Source organism: Pipistrellus kuhlii, unplaced genomic scaffold, assembly GCF_014108245.1.
Source record: "Pipistrellus kuhlii isolate mPipKuh1 unplaced genomic scaffold, mPipKuh1.p scaffold_m20_p_3, whole genome shotgun sequence".
Lineage (NCBI taxonomy): Eukaryota > Metazoa > Chordata > Mammalia > Chiroptera > Vespertilionidae > Pipistrellus > Pipistrellus kuhlii.
The window spans coordinates 81012775-81030107 of NW_023425529.1; the positions used below are offsets into that span (position 1 = coordinate 81012775).

Genomic DNA, 17333 nt, shown 5'->3' on the forward strand with positions numbered 1-17333 from the left:
CAGGTATCATTGTATCACCCAGCAGTTCTTCAGAAAGGCCGATGGTGTCATCGTCATGTATGACCTCACAGCCAAACAGTCCTTCTTGTCGGTCCGGCAGTGGCTGAGCAGCGTGGAGGTGAGCTGGTGACCATCCTAGGAGCACTATGCAGGCCTCTTGCTCTTCTCTCTTCTCTGCCCATCTCCTGCCTATCCCTCTGCTCTTTCAAAACCTGATCAGTACCCACCTTCTCCAGGAACAAACCAGTTCATGCACTGTAGTATCCCTAAGGAGAGTATGGATTACATTACAGGGAGGAGCCTGCAGTTCAGAGCGTTTATGTGATTTGATAATAAGTAGTAGAGATAGAATCAGGCCCTACACCTCCCTGTTTACCCAAGTGGCCAGTACCAAGCTACTACTGGGGACTCTAAAGTGACCAAAACAGATACAGTCCCTGCTCCAATGGGACATAAAAAATAGAGATTACACCAATAATTGTATCATTATGATTTCAATAAGAGCTATAAGTGAGTAGGACAGGATTAGAGGAGCAGCACAGTGTACAATGTCAAGGAAGGTGTCCTTGAGAAATGAGTATTTAAACTGAGTTACAACTGTGCTGTTCCCCCATTCTCATTACCACCTCCCTAAACCCCTGCATTTTCTAGCTCCAATGGCCCCAGCTATGCCCAGCCAAAAGTAATATCATACAGTGTTTTGGGGCCTCTGTAACAATGCTTCACATGAGGGGATGTTGACCCACAATGTGAGGGCCCCAGGCTCACTCCAAAGTCACCCTAGGTGGGGCCCACAAACAGCAGCACTCTTATTTGAATTCTGGATTATCCCTGAGACACTACCTATTGACTTATACTTGCAATATGTCCCTTTTAACTTTCTAACCACCTGCATGCTCTTCCTTTACCACTTAAATGCAAACTTTTCAAGGCCAAGGGCAGAGTGGGCAAGCCACTTACTTCTTTTAATAGGGTCTTGCTGATTCATTTACAAAGCAATCATGTAGGGTATCCCATTTCCTTCCACCAGCACAATTCATGCATTGTTCGTTTATTTGTTCAAAACACTGCCAGCCACTCTCCTAGGATCTGGGAATTAAAGCAGCATGTAGATAAAGCAATGCCCCTGTCCTCACAGAGCTTACGGTCAACCTCAATTCAAGCCCATTAGACCTTCCGTGGACCCCTTACCTACTTCCCACACTGACACACTGCTATGAAGGACATAGTTCCCAGCTAAGGTCTGTGCCACATGCACTCTGGGAACTGAAACTGTCTCTTTGTTATAATAACAAAGCGCTTGCATGGGGCCCCACAGCACTACTGCTCAACCCACATTGGATGCCTGAATGGATGCTATATTGTTGTGCAATCAGAATCCCGGAGTTGTTCACTTCTTCATTCTTTGGCCCTAATATCTATGATTCTTCCCACCAAAATCTCTTGCTCTTATAGTTTGGACTGGCTATGCCTCTTCTTTCTCTACTTATTTATTTATTCTTTTTTTTTTCTAAGAGAGAAAGAAAGGGAGAGAATGAGAGAGAGAGAGAGAGAGAGAGAGATGAGAGGGAGACATGGATCAACTGCCTCCTCCACACCCCTACCTACTGGGGCTCAATTCTGCAACCTGGATATTGTACCTTGACCAGGTATTGAATCAGAAACCTTTTGGTGCATGGGATTAATGCCCAACCCACTGAACCCCACTGGGCAGGGCTCCTTTCTCTACTCTTAATCCCCATTCTTCTCATTTTCCCCAAAGTAAAGAATAAGAATGGAAGTCAGATTCTTGGGTTTTTCAGAAATTTGCTTAAATCAAATTATTTCTCAAAATTGTTGAGCCTAAAAACAGTTATAATTGAGAAAATATATATTTTGAAATGTAGTAAATGGCTCTACACTAAGCTATTAATAGAAGCAAATGGTATGAGTCATCTATATAGAAGTGGATCCTGTTTGAACTTTGGGATCTCAGACCTGACTTTTCTTTGACAGCACCAGTGATTTATCTTCCTCGTTGAAGTTAAGCACCAGAGACTTTAGTGCTTACTTGATACAGTGGTTTTCAAACTTTCTCTGGTGGAACTCTAGAATCAGAGTGACACACCCAGGGACAGAGGCAGAGCATGGAAAGGTATAACATCACAGTTCTGGGCCCCTTGTCCTCTCTCTCAGTCAGAGGCACTCTAGTTCTTTCAGTTTGGTATATTGGAGGTACAGTTTGGTATATTGGAGGTACAGGTACAGTTTTGCTACTTAAGAGGATTTCCCTTTAAAAATCACTAGTTTAAGACAGCCATCTCATTCTCAAATTAAGAGGTTGAGGATATGCTTTGGTCAGATGGCTCAGTTGGTTGGATCATTGTCTCATACACCAAAAGATTATGGGTTTGGTTCTTGGTCAGGGCATATAGCCAGGTTTTGGGTTTAATCCCAAGTTGGTGCAAGTATGGGAGACAACTGATCACTATTATCTCTCACATAGATGTTTCTCTCTCTCCCTTCCTCTTTCTAAAAATTCAATAAGAAACATATCCTCAGATGAGAATTTAAAGAAAGAAAGAAAGAAAGAAAAGAAAGAAAGAAAGAAAGAAAGAAAGAAAGAAAGAAAGAAAGAAAGAAAGAAAAAGAAATTGAGCCATAACATTTTTTTTTGGGGGGGGGGGGGGAGGCCAGACATTCCTTTTCTAGCCACAAATATTTTTTTTTATATTTTAGTTTTCCAAGTACAGTTTACATACAATATTGTATTAGTTTTAGGTGTATAACATAGTGATTAGACATTTATATACCTTAAAAAGTGATCATCCTGATAAGTCTAGTACCCACCTACCACCACACATAGTCTGTTCTCTGTATCTGGTAGTCTGTTTCTAATTCTGTACTATTTGTTTCTTTATGTTGTTCTTTAGATTCTACATATAAGTGAAATCATGTGGTATTTGTTTTTTGCTGTCTGACTTATTTCACTTAGCATAATACCCTTTAGGCCCATTCAGGTTGTCTCAAATGGCAGGATTTCATTTCTTTCTATGTCTGAGTAATATTCCATGTATGTATGTACCACATCTTCTTTATCCATTTATCTCTTGATGGACACTTAGGTTGCTTCCACATCTTGGCTATCCTATATAAAAAAGGGTAATATGCAAAACGGTGGAATGATTGGTCACTATGATGTGCACTGACCACCAGGGGGCAGACACTAAACACAGGAGCTGCCCCATGATGGTCAGTGCACTCCCACAGGTGGAGCACCGCTCAAGGCTGGAGAGCGCAGCCTCTCCTGCCTCCACAGCAGTACTAAGGATATCTGATTGCCTCAGGATATCTGACTGCTGGCTTAGGCCCACTCCATCAGTTGTACATTTCCTGAGGGCTCCTGGTCCAAAAGGGCGAAGGCCTGGCTGAGGGACAACCCTCCTCCTGTGCACAATTGTTGTGCACCAGGCCTCTAGTTATAAATAATAAATAAAACATTGGGGTACATATATTCTTTTGAATTAGTGTTCTGAGCTTCTTTGAATATATACCTGAAGTTGAAATATTGGGGTCATAAGGAAGTTCCATTTTTAATTTTTTACGGACCCTCCATACTGTTTTCCACAGTGGCCGCACCAGTCTGCATTCCCACCAACAGTGCATAAGGGTTTCCTTTTCTTCACATCCTCACCAATGCTTGTTGTTTATTGATTTATTGATGATTGCCATTCTAATAGGTGTGAGGTGATAGTTTATTGTGGTCTTAATTTGCATTTCCTTGATAATTAGTGACAGTGAGTATCTTTTCTTTTGTGTATTGGCCATCTGTGTGTCCTCTTGGGAGAAATGTCTATTCAGGTCCTCTGCCCATTTTTAAAAAAATATATTTTATTGATTTTTTACAGAGGGGAAGGGAGAGAGATAGAGAGCTAGAAACGTCGATGAGAGAGAAACATCGACCAGCTGCCTCTTGCACATCCCCCACCGGGGATGTGCCTGCAACCAATGTACATGCCCCTGACCAGAATTGAACCTGGGACCTTTCAGTCCGCAGACCGATGCTCTACCACTGAGCCAAACCGGTTTTGGCCCTCTGCCCATTTTTTAACTGAATTGTTTGTGTTGTTGTTTTTTGTTGTGGTTGTTGTTGTTTTTTTTTATTGTGAAGTTGTATAAGTTCCTTAAAAATTTTGGATATTAATCGCTTATCCGATGTATCATTGGCTAATATCTTCTCCCACCCAGTAGTTTGTCTTTTTGTTTTGTTGATGATTTTTTTTTTTACTGTATACAAACTTTTTATTTTTATGTAGTTCCATTAGTTTATTTTGTTGTTGTTGTTTCCCTTGCCCAAGGAGACATATCCAAAAAAAAAATATTGCTAAGATTAATGTCAAAGAGTTTATTTTCTATGTTTTCTTCATAGATTTTTAAGTCTTCAATCCATTTTGGGTTTATTCTTGTAAGAAAATTTTTTTCATTATTTTGCATGCACCTCTATCCAGTTTTCTCAACACCATTTATTGAAGGACAGCCTTTACCCCATTGTATATTCTTGCCTCCTTTGTCATAGATTAATTGACCATATAGCTGTGGATTTATTTCTGGGCTTTCTATTTTGTTGCATTGCTCTGTGTCTATTTTTGTGCCCATATCATGCTGTTTTGATTACTGTAACCAATAATATAATTTGAAATCAGATAGCATGATACTTCTATCTATGTTCTCCTTTCCCAAGATAGCTTTGGCTATTCGGGGTCTTTTATGGATCTATATAAATTTTAAGATTTTTTGTTCTAGTTCAGTGAAATATGCCATTGATATTTTGATAGTGATCACATTAAATCAGTAGCTTGCTTTGGATAGTATGGACATTTTAACAATGTTAGTTCTTTCTGTTCATAAGCATGGTATATGCGTCCATTTATTTGTATCTTCTTTTATTTCTTTCTTTATTATCTCATAATTTTATAAGTATAGGACTTTTACCTTCATGGTTAAATTTATTCCTAGGTATTTTATTCTATTTGATGCAATTATACCATAAATGGGATTTTCTTAATTTCTACTTCTGATCATTCATTATTGGTGTATAAAAATGAATGTTTTTGAATATTATCTTGTATCCTGCTAGTCTACTGAATTTATTTATTAGTTTTAATATTTTTTGTATAATCTTTAGAGTTCTGTAGGTATGGTATCATATCATCTTTAAATAATGATAGCTTAACTTCTTCCTTTGCAATTTGTATGCCTTTTATTTCTTTTTCTTATCTGATTGCTGTGGCTAGCACTTCTAATATTATGTTGCATAAAAATGGTGAAAATAGACACTTTTGTCTTGTTACTGATCTTAAAGAGAAAGGTTTTGGCTTTTCATCATTGAGTATGATATTAGCTGTGAGTTTGTCATATATATCCCAGCCACAAACATTTAAAAAATATTTCATTGTGTTTTTTTTTAAAGAGAGGAAGAGAGAGAGATAGTTAGAAATATTGATCAGCTGCCTCTAGCACATGCCCTAATGGGAATGTACCCACAATCAAGGTACATGCCCTTGACCAGAATCAAACCTGGGACCTTTGAGTCTACAGGCCAATGCTCTATCCACTGAGCCAAACTGGTCTCAGCAGCTATAAACATTTAATTATCTTTAAATATCTATCTTTTGATAGATATTTATATGGGTAGAGGAATTTTAAATACCAGTAGTCTGGGATTAATAGGGATAAATGGAGTCAAATTTATGGAACTTCCCTCTCTGCCATCATTAGAAAGGTGTAGTTACCAAGTCTCCTGTTTTGCACAGAAAGCCTGTGACTTAGCAGGAGAGGTGGAAGAACAGGTTGAATTTGGGGCTGATGGTAGAGGTGAAGAAATGTCAGAGGGCATCATCACAGCTAGAAGCATGAGTTCAGTCATTCTTCAGAAAAACTATGACATGTGCTGGTTCTTGTGGGCTGGAGCTGAAAGCATTGTCAGCATGGACCCAATAGGAGTCCCCCAGGGAGCTCTGGTGCTTCTATGGGCTCAGAAAGCCAAGCTAAGATGGCAGTTCTGTATATGGTTAATTCAGAATTATCTGTGTGTGGATGGGCCTTTTTGTCTAATTTGTAGTTTGAGTTCTCCTTTTTTAAAATTACCAAAAGATACAGTTAAGCTCTCAATGACTATCCCAAACCTAGATGAACATCAGGATCACCTGAGGAGCTATCAAACAAAACAGATGTCAGGGCCTTCTTTCCCGGATAGAATGACTCAGGGCCTGAAAATGTAAAAATAAATAGATAACACTTTCCCAAGTGATTCTCAGCCACCAAGTGCTTCTCAAACTCTAAAAGGCCTAGGAGTGTCCGGGACATCTTGTTAAGATGCGGAATCTGACTCAGCAGATCTGAGCAGGGCCTGAGATGCTGTATTTCTAAGACGTGCTCAGAGGAGGTTGATGCTGCTGGTCTAGGGACCACACTTAGAGAAGCAAACCTATTCAAAATGTCCATGCCCTTCAACGTGAATTTTCTGAGCTTCTCCCACGTGTCCAGCACCCACAAGATACTCCTGAGGACTCAGTATGAGGCACCCAGCTGGGTGGCCCAGGGTTTTGAGAACAAGGGCAGAAGGTTGTGTCAGATGGCAGACGGTGTGGTGAAGGTGTGGCGCAGTGGCATCATAAATGTAATAATTCTCAAGATTCTTGTAAAGCTAACTCATTCTGCCATGGCAACCAGCAATCAGAGGTGTCAGGCGATAGATTAAAACTTGACACCTCATTTGATTGGAGGGGAACTGAAGATAGCAAGTACTTTATATTTGTGGAACACCTTATTTTTCCATGGAGCTCCAAGCATGCTGCCTACTCCCTCACCTGGGGAAGGGACGGTGGAGGGGAGCTTAAAGAACAGGCTGCAGGTTCTAAAGCCATATTATTAAGTGAATGCTGGCCAGCTGTTCTCAAGGCCCCTTCCTCCCACAACCTGAAAAACAGCACAAGAATAAAGGGCTAAAATTACCCCAGATTATACATAGCAAAGACTTACTCTTGGAGGAGGTTCTGCGGTTGGAAAAGACTTCAGGGGAGGTATGGAGTTCCCTGAAAAGGAAGGTCTTACCATCCCAGCTTGGCCATTTCTGGCCATGAAACGGTGGCCAGTCACACAATGAAGGAGGAATCAGAGTATCTAAAATGGCCCCTCCTGGCCCCTGCATTCTACAAAGTATGACATTTGACTCTCTGGGGACCACAGGATGGGTCAGAAGTGCGTGTGCCTCAGAGGGACCCTAGAGGATCCTTTCAGACTAGAGGGAACCAAAATTCTTTGGCTCAGAAAAGCACATTGCCTGCCCCTGTGACTTCCCCACCCTCCCTCATCCTCCCCACCTGAAAAGCATAACCCTGCCCGCAGGCCTCTGCAGAAGAGGTCCAAGACGGGCCCAGACACACTCTGTTCTCTGCTGATACTCCTGCCCTTTTACATTTCCTACACACCTTACAGGAAATCAAAGCAGTTAGTCATTCCTGCCAACTCAGCATTCCCAATCCTCCCTACCTCCTTCCCATCTCTCCTGCTGGGACTGGCTTAACCAGTCCAATCTGAAAAGAAACTGGTTGATCTGTAAGGGCCCCACATTTAGACCATGGGACACACCAGACATCTGAAGGCTTTGGGGCCCGTATCATTAAACAGAGAAAATAGGATGTAGAATGAGCCTGGGAGGAGGGTGGTATTTCCCCAAACCCAGATTTTTGGTCCTACTGTCTGCATGTTGAACTTCTACTTGGATCCTTTTGTCATTCTAGAGCACTATATTGTCAGATCTATAAGTCAAGGAAATGGAATATGACTGGTATCATTAAACCTTCAAGACCAGTGGCTTTGAGCTGGAAAAAAAGGGAAAATTAATTCAATGCAGCCTCTTGTTTAAGAGATGAGAAATCCTGACATCCAGAGAGGAAGTGACTTGTCCAAAGGCACCCCTGGCCTGTGGGACAGCACAGCCAGAACTAAAATCTAGGGCTTTGCCTCTGCATTATGCTTCTCTCTCATCACATGGCCCAGGGTTGAAATCTGCTTCTGAGAAAGCAGTGCTCATTTCTTTTTCAGTCCTGCCAGCTCCGGTCTCAAAACAGAACCATTAGTTCTTCAGCAGAAAGGGGTCAGGCCCACTTTCCTCTCCTTTTGTGGACTGTTGGCTAATTCTCATTCTGTGATCTTTGTCATTGGTGACAATGTGCAACACTGAGCAAAAAATAGCAGATTTGTTCCCCACATTTCAAGCTGAGCCTGAAGTGCTGGCAGTTTAAACGAACTACACAAATAAATCTTGTTTTGACTCATAGTCCAGGGGATGGATAAATATGGAAACCCCCAAGATATAATTTTACAGTCAATTTTTTCTTAGCATAACTGAAGGCTTTAATGTGTTGAGAAATTTTTGTTCTGGCCCCAGAGAGATAGCAGCACCCTCCCAGCTAAGTGCTTTTCTTGCCTCTCAGCAAGTAGATGTACACACACACACACACACACACACACACACACACACATGCACACGCACACGCACACGCACATGCACACACTACAACCAACCAAACCAGCAGCTGCACATTCAAAGCTGAATGTCAGTCCTCTGCTCCAAATTGACAGCCCTTGTTATTTAAAATCAGAGATGCAAAATCTTTTGAATTCCAACTAATCTGTCTTCCAACAAGCTCAAGTTCACAGAAAGGCAACTAAAGTGATTGGAGGTGTAGAGAGGCTTCTGTATCTAAGTCAGAGGACAGAAACCAGCTCTGGAGGCCTATTTCACAGCTCAGAGAAGAGAGAAGAGAGGAGCAGAGAGGAGCGATTGGGGCGGGCCCCAGAGGACAGCAGAGCCAGGTCTACAGAGATTGTGTGCATGGCTAAAGGGCTTCAGTGCCTTCTGTCTGACCTGGCAGGCCTATGGAACTTTACCAACATCTATAGAAACATCAGCAGAGGTTGGGGGAGGTAGACTTGTTCTCCAAAAGAGGTTAGCTTTGGACTTTTAAAAGGAAGTGTTGCTTCATCGAGTGGATAATTATGAGCATCATTGTGGCAAAGGATATATAGGCAGAAAACCTAGTTATGTGTACAAAAAGGGTGGAGTTTAGGCAGAGATTAAAGTGAAAGAGGCACCCACCCAGCCCCAACCCCTCCTCACTAGTGGCCCTGTGTCAGAGACTGACTTGGGTCTGGAGTGACGTCCACTGGCTGCCCACGGGAGCCCACTCTCCAGTATTATGTGTGGTCTCACTTATTTTTGCCACATCTTTGGAGAGAAACCGAATTCTCCTTTATCAGTGGCAGGCTAGGGCCCCTGGAGGGGAAGTGAGTTGTCCAGAGTGTCTATGTAAAAGGGACAATACAAAGAGCAGAAGCCACAGCTCCAGATGGGGACTTTCTGCTCCTTCTAAGCTCTTCTATTTTTATATCCAGGAATTTTTTTTTCTTTCTTTCTTTCTTTTTTTTTTTTTTTTTTTTTTTTTAAAAAAAAAAAAAAAAGACTGCCCCTTCTTTTCCCAAGAGGCACACTGCTGTGTGTGGTGCACATGGCTCAGATGTCAGGCTTAGGACTATGACCTATCTCATCTGCTCCCCTCCTTCAGTACCCAGCATGCCCTTTAAAAGAGAGGAAACTGAGGCCACCATTCATACCAGATTGGGTTAGCCTCCTTCTCTGGGATTTCAAGTCTGATGCTCATATTTTCAGAGTTTCCATGTCAAGAAATCCCACAAGCCTTAGTCATTTCTCACACATAAATCTGCAAATATCTCTCCTGTGCTCCAAGCAGCAAGCCTTTTGGCCCATCTCCTGCCTTCCTCCTCTTTTCTTCCTTTTCTGTATAAAACTCTTTGCCCAGCCTTTGGTGGCACAGCGCAGTTAGAGAATGGGGGCATTCCCATAAATGACACAGCATTCTTTATATGCCATAAGTGGGGTTTTCACTTGCAAATTATTAAATGCAATCCACTTAACACACCAACTACAGTGCACATAATCGAATCTATGTTGATGGGTCAGAAGACAATGTAGGATCTTGCGCCGTTGAGTCACTATTACCAACATTATTTACCATCTTACCATGGATATGTGGAATACTGCTTTTAGAGGGTTCTAGTTCATAAGACACTAAAAAGCAGAGAATTTGTTGGAAATCAGAATTTAGAGTAAAATATTAGGGAATTGTGGGCCCATATACTAAAGGGTCCTCATAACTCAGTGACTTTGATGTCAAATGTTCTCTTGGACTCTCTGAGCCTCACAAATTATCATTTAATAAATTTTTTCCTGACTGAACTGCAATAAAATATAGTTAAGGAATCATTGCAGCTTAATTTCAAATGTAATTGCCTTTAAACTTGAAATAGATGTACCTATTGGATGGGCTTTGGACATTTATTTGAAATGGCAATGTAAAATAGCTGAATTATTGGCAAAACTATAACTGTTAACTTTTAATCCCACAGCCCTCTCTCTTTAGTAAGACATTTAGCTACAATGAATAACTATCCTCTACCAAATTATGATCAAAAGCCCCTAATTAAATTTATCACAAGAAAAAATAACAACTGCTTAAATGTGAACATTACCCTATTCCTTACTAAATAGCTGTGAGGCCTGGGCTCTTTGCCCTTAGGAGAGGTTCGGACAGTGCACCCATTTCACAGGGAGGATGCCGTGGCACAGGGACTCTGGGTGCACAGGCCCTTGCTAGTCTGCCACAGCTGCAAGAGGAGTAAACATGGTTGACCCCTTGAATAAACCTGTCACTTCTGGCCCAAGAGGTGCAGTTACTATGGCCACACAGTTTTTCCCATGCAGGGCTTCCTTCAGAACAAGAGTGCTCAATGACAAGGCTCTGCAGTCCCACTTGGTGACCTCTATGAGGCACACAACAGTCATTTTCCCGGCACTGTGGACCCAATAACATGAATCATATTTGGACCCAACCCTCAGGGAGCTTACATACTCGATATGAGATGCCTGGAGATGCTACTTCTAACCCAGCAACCCCTACAACAGCCCCAAACCACATTGCATTAATTCTTTTGGTTCATTCTTATTAAGACTAAGTCTGGTCATGTAGGAATGCCCTCGGGGTGCTGTGAGCCCCAGAGAAGGACACATCGTTCAAATGTGCCCCCATCCTGATACCCATTCCCAGCTCATCCAGGGGCTCTGAGTATTCTGAGCAGCACCCAAGGAGAGTGGCAAGGGGGAGGTCACTGCACTGACAGGGACTGGAAACACCCAGAGTCACCCAAAGGTGGGCATCGAGCACCTGGCAGAAGCCTTGTGAACTGAGGCTGCCACAAAAGGTGGGTCTCAGCTGTCAGGATGACTCTGTTGACACCTGGCAGGGCATTCACAGCCAGATGTGCCTCTCCATCCAGCATTTCAAGCCTGCCCTCTGGGTCTCCTTGTGGGTGCTTCTCTGAGTGGGGGTTGTCTGTTCCGCAGGAAGCTGTAGGGGACTGTATTCCTGTGCTTCTGCTGGGCAATAAAATTGACAACGAGAAAGAGCGGGAAGTTCCCTGGAGCCTTGGAGAACAGCTCGCCAAGGTAAGAGCAGGCTTCCCCATCTCTATGGACAGGGTGGCATCCAAGGCAGTTGGGCATGTGCCCCAGAGCCTTGTGGGGAACCTCCCTGGAAGCCCCTGGGAAGGAAGCAAGTGAGCAAGATAGGCGTCCTGGCATCGTGGGAGCAGCCAGCTCCTATGCGTGTGGAACTTTCCATGGGAGCCTCAGACTGTAAGTGGGAGTTGGCAAGGGATGACTAAGGTAATTTTCCCAAATTCTTCCCCTCAGAACTCAGAATTAGAAATTCTTAGATAGTGAGAAGTTGGCTAATTTGGTCCCTATCTGATGCTCAAACCCCATCATCTGTGTTTCCACTTGACCGCCTCCCGGGATGAAACACTCACTCACAGCAAGGCTGGTCCTTCTTCGGACAGCTCTGTAGAGAGTGCATCCCTGTTTGTCAGATTGAGCCTCAGAGCTGTGGACTCCAGACAAACTCGAGGCACGCACTGGATGGCCTGCCATAAAACAAGCAGTAGTCGCTTGCCCAGGCCCAGAACCTACAAGGCTTGACGGAAATCAGGCAGCAAAACACGCAGTGTTCTCCCTGGGCTGCTCCAGCCCACAGTATGGCTGTCAGGCACTGTGTGTCCGGGTGTTGTCTGGCCAAGCCTTCATCATCTTAGTGTGCTCGATCCAAACAGAGGCTCCTGGCTCAGAGGCTGGGAAAACGAGCACTAATGGTAAGATCTAAGGAAGACGGGCCTGGCAGGGGTCCTGTGGAGGGCCACCAAACAGCTACATCCACAGTCCCTCACCCTCAATCCCAAAACCCAAAGAGCTCTGAAAACAAAAAGCGGTTTTGATTTCATCTGGAAGAAGCATCTGGCCAGAACTGACATGCAGCTATTTATGGTCTCTGTGTGCCACACTCTGAATGAATATTCAAATGTTTCCCTGAAGACATATTAATATGCTTGGCTACAGGATGCTGTCCCAGACCCACTGAGGGTACTATTATAGGTAATATCGTGTAGACATGCATCGTCTTTCTGAAACTCAAAGTTTCTGGATTCCAAAATACATCTGTATCCAAGGGTTTTGATTAAGGAATTGCAAATATATATTTTTATCATCCCATTTTCTTCTTCCTCTTTTGTCAGTGAAACAAGAACTGAGGCTCAGAGATATTAAGTGATTTATTCAAAGTATCACACAGGTCCTCAGTGTTGGAGTCTGCACTTGAAGTTGGAAGACAAACTGTGTCTTCCAATCTCAGGTCCTATGCACACTCCCCTCTCAACCCCCTCCGCCACCTCCCCTGAAACCTTCATTCTTCACAGACTGACCAGGAGTCAGGGACTGACTGAGGCAGGGGAGGGGGCAGGAGTGAAGAGGGTGGAAGACAGAGCTGGGTCTGTGGGGTGTGCAGCAGGAAAGCTGAATTGGAAACAAGCATTTGCACAGATTTTGATCTGCAGCCACAAAAGAAGTGTCCGCACTCAGCTGCCTGCATCCCACAGGACATCAGCCTCCAGGCTCAGTGCCATTAGCACCGTCATAAGGAAGCAGGACAGCTATAAATGGGAATGATAAATGGAAACGATGAGCCTTGGCCAAGGGCCCGCTGTGCGTGCAGCCCAGCCTCTGCCTGGTGAAGGGATGGACAGCTGTTCATCAGCGCAGCACTGACAGCCACCACTGGAGTGCTAATTACCTGTGGGAAGGAGCATTCCTATGGGAGCCCTCAGTGGCATCTGCCCCTAGGCCATGGCATGCCTGAGTCCCCGGAAAAGTATGCTGCTGGGAGCCCTGCCATTAACTAAAGACAGGGCTGGGGAACTAAAGACAGGGCTGGGGCGGGCAGGCCACTTATATCTTCTCTAGCCTCAGTCTTCCTGCCCATGAAGTGGGAAGAATGTCGCCCATCCTGGCCTCTGAGTCTTACCTGCATCATAGGCTGGTGTGGAAAGGAAATGAGTACTCGCTTTACCAGAGCGTAATTAGAGGGAGTGTGAAGCACTAAGGCAGTTTATGGTTTTGTTGCTTTACAGTTGTTACAACTCACCTGGGAAATGGTTACAGAACTTGCCTGAGAAGGCAGAAATCAACCTCTTTGAGAATGGCGAGGAGGAATTAGAGGGGACTTGGAGAGAGAGCAGGGGTGTGGGTAGATGCAGACAGGGTGCTCTCCCCTACCCCACAGTTCCCTCCAGCTCCCCTCCTTTCATTCCCTCTGTTTCACGATTCTAGGAGAACAATCTGATCTTCTATGAATGCAGTGCCTATTCTGGTCACAATACCAAAGAGTCCCTGCTCCATCTGGCCAGGTAGAGTACAGCTCCACAGAAGGGAGGGGATGATGTGACTGCTTTGCGGGTCTGACAGGGACCACTGCACTCACCACCACCCCCATGCCCCCACCTGTGACCTCACTGGACACACCATCCCCCACTCCTCACCTGCGCCCTCATTGTACTCACCCCCACACCTTACACCCAAAACTCACTGCATTCACCACCACTGCCCACCTTCCACCCCCAACTTCATTGCATTCACCACCATCCCCCACCTCCCATAAACCTCTGGTCTATTTTCTGTCTGCCTGTGCCTCTGGGCAAGTGAGCTGGTGGCCTGGGCCTTGTGGGGGGGGGGGGGTCTGTTCCAGGGTCAGGGTCAGCCTCTGAAACCAAAAAAGCCAAGAAGGAAGCCTCCCTGCCTGCCACTGGGTCTGCAATCTTCTCTCTTAAAGGCTGCCTTTTCCCCAGGCATTCTTTATTTTTATTTTTATTGCTAACATTATTATAGATGTCCCCCATTTTGCATTCCCCCTTTAGCAGCCCCCTGTTGTCTGTGTTCTCTTTTTAAATGCAAATGATCATGGGAAAGGTCTTATCTTAGGTCCCACTAAGCTGGCTCCAGTCTTAGCAGGGATTCCTGGCCAGCCAGCTGGGAGAAAGGAGGGGTTAGGGCTTCTAGGGAGGAAGAGGGGGAGGGGGAGAGGGAGGGGAAAGAGGAGGGGGAGGGAGAGCCCCGGAGAGAAGGGCTGTGATGGGAGGCCAGAGGCCCCCAAGGTGATGGCATTCCAAGGGCTGGTCCCATGGGAAGACGCTTCCATAAACCTCTACCTACATCAAAACAGAAAATGCCACAACACACAGGGCCCTGTTTTCCACACTTGAACATTCACTCCTTTATTCATCCAGGCACTTGTTTTATTCCATCCATGCACCAGCTAACAAACACCTAATAGTACTCATCTGTGCTCAGCATTCATTTCGGGGCATCTAAACACATTTTTATTAAGAGCCCAGAACAACGTCTTTGCCTTGGCGAGGCTGTAGAGTGACGGAACGCCGTGGGGGAAGTTTTAGGCTTTTCTCTGCGCTGATTCTCAGAGCAAGTCACTCTGCCTCTGCGCTTTGCCCCTAAGGTAGGAACATCAATTATACCTTCCCTGCCCACTCCCAGGTTGTTGTGAGAATGAAAACAGGTGCTGAAGGTGAAAGCACTTTGACAGTATAAAGAGGGATAAGATACTTAACAGTTTTTAATCCTTCATTTCCCACATGTAATCTGGAGTTGTGGCCCCACGGACAGCCCTTCCACAGAGTTAATAACTACGAAATATATGTTCCGAGCCTCTCTGTGTTCCGGGAACTGTGATGGGCTGCAGAAATGCAGAGACAGAAGACAGTCTTTGCTCTCAGCAGCTCCTTCAGTGCTGAGGGAGCAACGGGGTTTGAACAGACGGGTCAGAGTGCTGCTGTCACACTACACCACCTGGAGAGTCAGGGAAGGCTTCCTGGAGGAGGTGGGAAGGCAACTAGTGACAGAAAGCTGGCTTTACAAATGACACTCATGTACCTGTACTCCACAGGGGGAGACTTGGAATACTCTCTCTGATGCTCTGGTGAGGTTGCAGTCCTTCACTGTTACCCAGAGGGTCTGTAACCCAAGGACTTAGCAACTACCCACTAGTGATGCTATCCCTTTCCTCCTCCCAGGATTCTCAAGGAACAAGAAGACACAGTGAGGGAGGACACCATTCAGGTTGCCCGCCCCGCCAAGAAAAAACCCTGCTGTGGCTGAAGGCACGCCCAGGCCTCCCCCAGGCCTGGCTCACAGGGCCCACCTGAATCCTGCACGTGGCTCCTGCACAGGTGCTCCCGCCATGGCCTGCCCAGACTTTTGTCCTTGAGAGGGACTTGTCTTCCCCAAAGAAAGGGAGCACCTCCTCTCAGGAGAGCTGCTCTTGGAGCACCTTAGTCTTTCCTCTTCCTTCTTTCTCTAGATCCCAGATGCCCATTCCTTTTCCACCCTCCCCCCACTTCCAGCTTGGCTTCCTGGGGAAAGAAACAGATGGGCTTTCCCAGAGAAGCCACCACGTGCCTTCTCCACCTCCCTTCTTCCCCCCACCCCTTGCCTTTAAGAGCCTCAGAATGCCGTTGCCATGGTAACTGTGCAGGGCCGACTTGCTGCTTCCTGCAGGCCACAGATTCAGCACTTGAGCAATGAATGCCAGGGTGGCTGTTCTGGCTTTGGCTCCTATTCTCTGGATGCCAATGGGACACTCTTGGCATGTGCTTCACGGACCTCAAGGTGCCTGTGTGGTACTAAGGGGAACAAACCTGGGCACCCACATCCTATTCCCCCCCCACATCCTCCACCCTGGAAGGGTCCAGCTCCTTCCCAGGTTTCAGGGCCCAGCCTCTTTGAGCAGCCACTGGCCCATGGTATTTGCCCTATGGGTTCTCAGGAACAGTGCCTTACAAAGAACCCCCAGCCCTTTCTCCTCACCACCACCCCCCGAGCCAGGACTCTCAGGTGGACTGGGGGTAATAAATGTGTGCCTGAGTTAGGGAGTGGACTTCTTCCTGCTTCACTTTCAGAGATGAAAAGAAAACCAGGGGGAAAAACCCATCTGCTGCTAAACAGAGCGACCATTTCTGGAGGGTATAAATAAACGATAGCTATGTAAAGCTGTTTTCTAAATGTTTCTCAAAATAGCTCTCTGAGAAATCCTACGTGATGATTGACAGGGAAGTGTGACATGCAGGCAGTGAGACCCAACACCAGGTCTGTCATTACTGACTTCATTTTATTTGAGTTGAGAAAGGGAAGCAGCTGTCCTGCTTCTGATGGAAACAGGATGGCAATTGGATTTATGGGGCAAGCAGGCTCTCCGTGGAGTTTGCTCAGCCACAGATGCATTTGTCCCTGAACACCTGATCCTTGGCTCGGGCTGCATTTTTTCCATTTAGAAGTGGATTCAGGACTTAGAACAGGGTGGGATGACCCCAGAGCCTGGCCTTCTAGCCCGTGGGGCAAATACCCACGAACCCTCAGAGGTCCCAAGAGACAGAAGGCAGAAAGTGTCTTGAGGCCTGTGCTGCTCCCTCTTCCAGCCTCACTTGAAAAAGTGTGGATCATGAGGACTTCAGAGAAACTCTGAAAAGTCTCAGTCTCCCCTTCTCTCCCATACCTTTTAAACCACCACAGTGATCAAAGTCACCCAAAGACTGGCAGCCTGGCCTTGAGCAGCAGTGCTATCTCCATCCCATTTACATTGCTGTTAGGATCTTGAGCAAGTCACTTCTCTAGACTTCTTGTTAATCTGTAGATTAGAGGTTTCAACATCAACCTCATGGGGATAGACAATAAAGCAATGTATGTGAAGTACTTAGCACCATGCCCAGCACAGGAGGTGCTAACAAATAGGGGCTATTACTGTTGGGCTGCTGCCCAGACCCTTTTCCTTGCTTCAGTTTCAGATAAGAACCAACTAACACCAAGTGTTTACCCCCAA

The 17333-nt window shown here is 45.3% G+C and overlaps 1 protein-coding gene across 4 annotated transcripts in view; it reads left to right on the forward strand.

Annotated features, from left to right (window-relative positions):
* CRACR2A (calcium release activated channel regulator 2A) overlaps positions 1-16508 on the forward strand; it is a 132025-nt gene extending 115517 nt beyond the window's left edge. For all 4 annotated transcript variants that reach the window (XM_045588356.1, XM_036457171.2, XM_036457173.2 and 1 more), the window contains 4 exons: positions 4-118; positions 11465-11566; positions 13778-13854; positions 15532-16508. In XM_045588356.1, coding sequence (XP_045444312.1) covers positions 4-118; positions 11465-11566; positions 13778-13854; positions 15532-15616 — 379 coding nt within the window. In that variant the 3' untranslated portion in view covers positions 15617-16508. The remainder of the gene's footprint in view (positions 1-3; positions 119-11464; positions 11567-13777; positions 13855-15531) is intronic.
* Positions 16509-17333: the final 825 nt, after the last annotated feature.